The sequence below is a fragment of the Anarhichas minor genome, unplaced genomic scaffold (genome assembly GCF_050575085.1).
Source record: "Anarhichas minor isolate MPS153535 unplaced genomic scaffold, ASM5057508v1 ptg000058l, whole genome shotgun sequence".
In the NCBI taxonomy this organism is placed as follows: domain Eukaryota; kingdom Metazoa; phylum Chordata; class Actinopteri; order Perciformes; family Anarhichadidae; genus Anarhichas; species Anarhichas minor.
Genome location: NW_027466504.1, coordinates 355001 through 362122, shown reverse-complemented (window position 1 = coordinate 362122; position 7122 = coordinate 355001). Strand labels below are relative to the sequence as shown.

General features: G+C 43.6%; 1 protein-coding gene across 1 annotated transcript in view; it reads right to left on the bottom strand.

Annotated features, from left to right (window-relative positions):
- Positions 1-401: 401 nt before the first annotated feature.
- Positions 402-7122, bottom strand: part of LOC142933120 (uncharacterized) — a 42226-nt gene continuing 35505 nt past the window's right edge. Inside the window, exons 6-8 of the mRNA XM_076077266.1 lie at positions 4558-4678; positions 3928-4049; positions 402-495 (exon numbers count right to left, since the gene is read on the bottom strand). Of these exons, the coding sequence (XP_075933381.1) occupies positions 402-495; positions 3928-4049; positions 4558-4678 (337 nt within the window). The remainder of the gene's footprint in view (positions 496-3927; positions 4050-4557; positions 4679-7122) is intronic.

The following is a 7122-nucleotide window of genomic DNA, read 5'->3' as shown; positions in this document are numbered from 1 at the left end:
TGCCGAGGAAGATAACTCTGGAACTTTTAGAACACGGAAATGTAAATGAGGGCTTTTTTAGTGTTTGTACTGGGAAGTTGACTTACCAGAAGACATCATCCTGTAATTTACAGATTCAACAACAACAGAGACTCATTGGGTTTTCAGTCCAGAATGGCAGCAGTGCTCCAGCAGCGCCATGTAGTGGTGGTTTACAAAAAAGCACCAGAGTTTCGTCTCTTAGCTTCTATAGTCTTTGTTTCACCTGGACCATATCCTCCTGTTTTCCCAGTTCAACAGCTTTTGAAGAAATAGAAACAAATTACTTGAGCATTGGTTGATTATGCATGCTGGTTATTCTCCCAGATCTGATGCTAGACCTTTAAGTACGGTACTCGCAGTCTGCACTTCGTGAATGTTTATTATAGCCAAGGGAAGTCCAGTTTGCTCTGGTGGCCCAAGGCTATCATGGAGTTCCTGTTTCTGCAAGTAGGTTCTACTGGTTCCAGATCAGGCCTGTAAAGAAGAGGAGACAGTTATTATTGTGAGCTACTGGTTTTTTACAGTGTTTCTGGTGGACATCAGGGATACTCCTTCGGTTTGCATCACAGCAGCTCAGCCTGGGAGTGTGAGAAAACATATATTGTCCATTATTGCCACATAGTCAGAAGCGCTGTAGTTGGCCGGCGTGTATGTCTCAGCAGGAGGGTGGTGTTCTTTCTAATGAATCCTGGACTGTGGCCACATCTCACCATGACTGAGCTTAAATCCACGGGGTAATTCTCCCACTCCTCCAGGCATACCTCCGGCCTGACTCTCCAACCCCCTCATCTGTCCGCTGGGTCCGTGCCAAGCCCCGGTCAGAACAGAGGGAGAGGCTGAAGGGCCAGCAGCCCTCCACCTCCCAACAGATTCCTACACTGCTCAACCTCTCAAATAAAGAAAAGCCACAGTTCATCCACTCTCAGGCAAAAATAATAGCTCCCTGTATCTCTAAGTGCCAGGAACCTGTCACACTCTTCTTGTTGCTCAACAGTCATTGAAGCTGTCACCACTTTTCCACCCCAAAAAATGCCTTTCTTTCCCTCCATGCTGGCTTTTTTTCACTGCAGTCAAATTACCGTCATTCCTTCTCTTGTTTTTTGGTTTTCTTCAAGAAACAAAGGGAACAGGCACAGCTCATTTTCAGGGGTTTTGCCCCGGTGCCATTTCAATCCAAAATGATTAGACATCAGCACAAAACCGAACACTGAAGTTAAGTGCTTGTCAGGGAAATATCTGGAAACAGATTTAAGATTTTTTTAGTGTTCCATACCTCTGACAAATCTAGAGGAAAGGAAAACACGATGAAATGTTTATAGTTTTCATATCTTTCACCATAAAATTATTCAAATATGAAAATCTGTGTGTGAGGTATGGACATTTTAACATCAATCTGACATTGTGTCAGAGTGATGTTTTGTTGTAAAAGTCTTCATGGAGAAGGAATGAAAACTGCAGTTCGGCTGAGTTTTAAATCTATCATTAATATTTCTCTTTTTTCTGTTTATAGTAATTCTAAATAAGGATAGAAAAGCATGTTTCCTTTAAACAATTGCCAAAAACTCCACCGTTTATCATAGCCAGATGCAGTAAAAAACGTCATTATTGTCAGATTTTCATCTTTCCGATGGTCCTTAAAAACACCATGTGTGACAAACGCTTCCATCCAAAAAAGCAACCGAAACTAAGCTTAAAATTGTAATATTTCTTTAAAAACATTTTATTCTACATGTCTCATTTAAATGTTGCCCCAAATAAACAGTTTACTCTAATCACATCCTGTAAACAAACATTAAATCCTGCGCTCCTCAGTGCAAATAAGAAGCTACGATTGACTCGACTGATACCAACAGTCTTGTGAAAAGCATTCCAGGAAACTTTGACTGAACTGCAGGCTGTTGACCACAGCAGAGAGGAGGAGAGGACAGGAGAGGTTGTTAGTAGAGGTTGTACAAATGTGAACAGCTCAATATACAGTATATGGCACGTGGAGCCTCCATTATTTTTCAAATATTGGTAACACTTGTGGCAACTTGGAAACACGTTGTGTATATAGATTCCGTTGTTTACCAATCTTTGTAAAATAAATTATCAAAGAAATTATTAGTATAGTTCTTTTTTTGTTTCAATATAGATGCAGGACTTGAAATTGAAGCAAAAATGTGACAAGTGCGAAAAAGACCCCCGAAACTGCTTCGGGTTCAGAGTGTTAAAGTACAGATCATGTGATCCAGAATAACCATAAGCATCTCTGTCAGTGAGGTGTCTCCTTGGTCAAGACTCAAATTCAACAAAGAATGACAGTGGAATTTGAGGGCAACCAGAGACGACTCTCGGAAGAGTACAAAGTGTGGTGTTGCATCTTCACTCTGTACGAAAGGGTGACGTAGCCACTGAAGATGTGCTTAATACCCTCAGCAGCAGCCAGCAGGATGGACTGAATTGTTAACTCGTACATCCAAAAATGCTTGTCTAACACTCAGCTGGAGTGAGTTTGCCTCTGTGACTCACCAGCTGCTGACCCAATCCATTACCCTACAAGCAGGGAAAGGCAAGATCCTGGAGTTAAGGGGGTCCACCAACTCCCAAGTGAGATGTGCAGATGTCCCCGTCTGAACGGGCCATATGGCAGGCGCTCAGGGGCAGCTGTGTCCACTAATCAGAAGGTCCGTGGTTTGATACTGATCCCCAAAGTGCTCCCAATGGCTGTGTGTGAATGTGTCACTATAGTGATGCCAGAGGCTTCTGTCCAAGCAGTAAGATAAATGAGTAGGGATGAGATCACGTTGCACGTTGTATGTACAGGTGAACAATTGCTTGTGTGAAGAGCATTGAGGGGCCGGATAACTAGAAAAGTGGCATTCAAATGTAGTCTCATTACCATTAAATGGAGATCAACAAGGCTTTTAGCAGGCTACAACATCAGGAGATCGCCGGCAATGTGGTCAAGCAGGGTTTGGGTTACAGCTCTCGGGTTGGGAGAGTCTCCAAAAAGAGCCACCAAAATAGAAAACTGGTTTTGGCGGCGGTGACAAGGACAGCACGAGCGATACAACATCAAAGCAGTGTCACATGATCAAAGGGAGGCTTGGCGACATAGGAGGACACTGGGTCAGTTCGCTTGGCCAACCTGTGGAAGATCCTGCAAGTCAGGCTCAGCTGCCTTCTCAGGCACCCTATGACACCCTTCCCTGCCCCTGAGACCTCCATCAGTGGTTCAGTAATAAAGCGGTGGCCCCCTCTGTGATACCACTAACGCTAACTTCCAACAATTTCTGTCAATGTGCATTGTCCCTGAGGCACTGCAGATGGTGGGATGATCAGCTCCTGAGGAAGCTAGCTGAAGTACTGCAGACGGGTCAAGAACAACAACCGTCCCACCTTGAACACTCCAACACCTCACTGTTGGAGGTGGGACAGGCAGAAATGTTCAGCAGGTAGTAAAACCCACCCGTTCAGTCCAATTAGCGCAGTTTTGATTGACAAAAATATAATTTACAAAAATTACAAAAGTCCAGGACTTTCAGTCAGTGTTCCAGTTCATCCTAAAGGTGTGTGATGGGATTTAGGTCAGGGCTCTGTGCAGACCAGTCAAGAACTTCCACACAAAACTGGGAAAACAATTTCTCTATGGACCTGGCTTTGTGCCTTCCCTCAGCCATTGGCACAACGTTGGAAGAACGGTGTTGTATAAAACATCATTGAAAGCTGCAGTATTAAGACTTTCCTGCATTGGATGCAATGTGGCCGAGACCAAAGCAGAAAAAAACAGTTGCCTATGAAAATGAAAGTATGTGGAGAGGGGTCATGGGTTGTGTTTTTACTTTGCGTTGATGTAGTATTGTGGTCCATATACAGTTTACAGAGAATACACAGCACAAAGTGTAGTCTTAGTGTATTCCTCACGTGTAGAGTTGTGGGCAGGACATCTTAAGTGAGGCGGAAGTCAGTCCCAGCCTGCTTTGGTTCCTCATCTTAGTTTTCCTCACCAGGTCTTTGACTCTGCCCCATGTGTAGTTTTCACTCAGCTGAACACAAAGACAATTTAATACAAGTTGACTTGCAGCTGTGACAAGTGACTTCTCGACCAAAGTTCTAGAGCCCTACCAGCAGCCCCCACATGCCTCAATGTTTGTTAAGATGTGTTCAGACAGAAAGTGAGGGTCATTCGTGCAAAGTCGACCATTTGTCTGTTTGTTTTGTCCCAAAGTGCATCCATCGCTAGCTAGCTTACAGCTAATGTACATTTGGCTGTGTCTGTTGGAGTGTGTCTGTGTGTGTTTCTGTGTCAGCTCATCAGAAACTTAAGTTCTCTCTTTTTTTTTGTTCCAGTCTCTCTGTTTTTGTCCTCTTGTCTTTGTACATTTGTGAAGCTTATTCGTAAAACCTCGAGACAACTTTTTCATTCCATTTTCAACTAATGCAGACCGATTGGCCTCATATGTCTTTACATGGAAAGGTCCTTTGTTAAAATATACCAAGACAATGCAGAATGTGATTCTTGCAGTGGGCCTATAGCATGAATACATGACTTACCCTGCGCTGGGGAATGGAGAGGTATTCGATGCTGTCCCCGAGGAAGGGGACCTCCCCCTCAGTGTAACTCCTTCGGTACAAGCCTCTCCTCCATAGTGGGATGGGTGTCAAACCTGCACTGCTCATGTCTGAAACACAAATCACAAACAGGAGGTAGTCACAGTGTGTGTAACTACCACGTGTGTTTTGGATGATATTAGCAGACTGTCGTTGATGTGTAGGTGTTTTTGTTCCGGTACTCTGCACTGATCTGACACCTACCTGCCTGCCCACCTGCTCTCATCCCCGACTCTCTGACGGCAGCGGTGTGGGCAGTACGGAGGTCCCCGGGGACCACCGGTCATAAAATTTACCCAAATTCACAATATGTAGGATATTACTAGTCTGTCTCCGGCTGTTTAAAAACAACAACACAAGTGGTCCTCTGGAGATGCATGTGGACACCAAAGTGTCTTTCTTTGATACCACCAAGTGGCAAAGTCAGACATGCTCTAATTCTACACATAGAGGAGCTTTAAAGCGGCATTGTTGTTGCTGCTGTTGTTGTTTGGCCACCTGGGGTCAATGAAGCAAGTAGAAAACATCTGACATATTATCACCTTATAAAGTTGTTAGTGGCATATTAACAAAAAATGGCCTCATATTTACAGAATCATCAGAGAACCAACACTGCATGTTGAGTCCAAGCCAGTGTCCCTAAAATTACATTTGTATACTGCTGGGGGAGTTTGCATTACGTTTGTCGAAATGATTTTGCCATTGGTTTACGTTCAGTGGAAATTATTATCCAGTTCATCAGGCACGTATCTTATTGAACCCAACAGAGGCCTAAAGAGGTGGTCGGTGTGAATGGTGTGAGTACAAAGCACAGGAATTTGACACCAGAGACTGGAATTTGTGTCCTATGGCCAAGAGCGGTTAGGCTTAGGTCAGAGAAAAGATTGTGGTTTTGACTAAATATTAGACAAACACGCCATGTCTCATGTAACCACTTACCTTTTCTGCCATTTTTCCCTCCACATAACCAACTGTTATTAGTTGCCTAAACCTAACCATAAATAAGCTACTCATGCTTTTGTTGCCACGGGTGGACATTAAGTAAGTACAAAACACATCGTCGGTGAACAGCAGATGTGTTCAGTATGAACATTTTGCAAATTGTTGCTGACATGTTAATAAAAAAAACTCTTCTTGATAATAAATTTAAAAAAAAAAACATAAGCCAGTAGCATTATTCTTAACATCTCTTAGAAAATGTATTTGCAAACATATCTTTTAGGAGACAGGGTTGTCTTGTCAAGTTAGCTGTCTTTGGTCTGCATTAACTGTTTGCTACTGAGCCGGTATTGTGCAGTGGCTTCTTTGCTGAGAACAGCTGCTGATGGAAACCAGACCGATGAGACCCTCATTTCCAAACACCGGTCCCAAAAAGGCTTGGACCGGTCAAGTCTATAAGTATTCTTACAAAGCACGTACACACTGTAAATTGTCACTCTGACTTGTAACGTGTCAAAAAATATTGCAGTGGTTAAAGCACAACAAGAGTTTGTTTTTTGAGGGATTGGGTTCTTTTACATGTTGGGATCCTTTGCTTGCATGTTGAGAAGGGAGTGAAGACTGTTATGACAAATGGTGATGGAACTCAGTACAGGCCTGTTTTTGCCTCCGTTCATCCCACTCCCTTCTTCTTCCACGTCTGTATAAACACACCTCCCTTCATCACATGGGCTCACAGTACATATCATGCCCCTCTGCTAGACAAGAAAAGGGATAAATCTGCAAACTAGGTTTACAGATATGTCTCGTGTTTCTGTGTGTAAGGCTGCATTCACACCAAATAATGACGTTACAGTGAAAGCGCCGGTCGAACAGATCAACATTTTTGAGAAACGCAACCCAACGTCCCGCTACGATGACCAACAACTTAACTGGCTACAAGAAGAGGAGCAGCATGATTAACCAAAACACAATGAAGTATAACGTTGGGTTTAATGTTTAGTCACTCAATTTGGCCCTGAGCACCAGTGCACAACCCACCGCTTTGATAAGTCTTGCATCCTGGTTAGTTATTGAAAGTGTTTATTTTAATCTGTCGATGACGAGAGTCAGTCACTCACAGGAGCCAGAATACTAGCAGCATGATGTCACGTCAAGTGTCATTCACAGACCAGCGCACAACCCTGCACTTATTGCTGCAACACCTGATTTGGTGTGAGTGCAGCCTAAGTACATGAAAGTTAGTCGATACACATTTTGAGTAACTCTTAGTGAACTTTTATATTGAGGGGCTGTGACTCACTGGTAGAGCAGGTTGTCCTTTAAACGAAACATCGACCGTTCGATCCCCAGCTCCTCCGGTCCGCATGTCGAAGTGTCCTTGGCAAGATACTGAACCCCTCCTGAAGACTGTGCCACCGGTGTGTGTGTGAATGGGTGACTGTTGACATGTAGTGTACAGTACTTTGGGTGGTTGGCAGACTAGAAAGGTGCTATATATCTGTCCATTTACCATCGCCTTTTCCTCTGTCAGTGAATGCAACAACCCAAAATAAGCCATAACTTAAC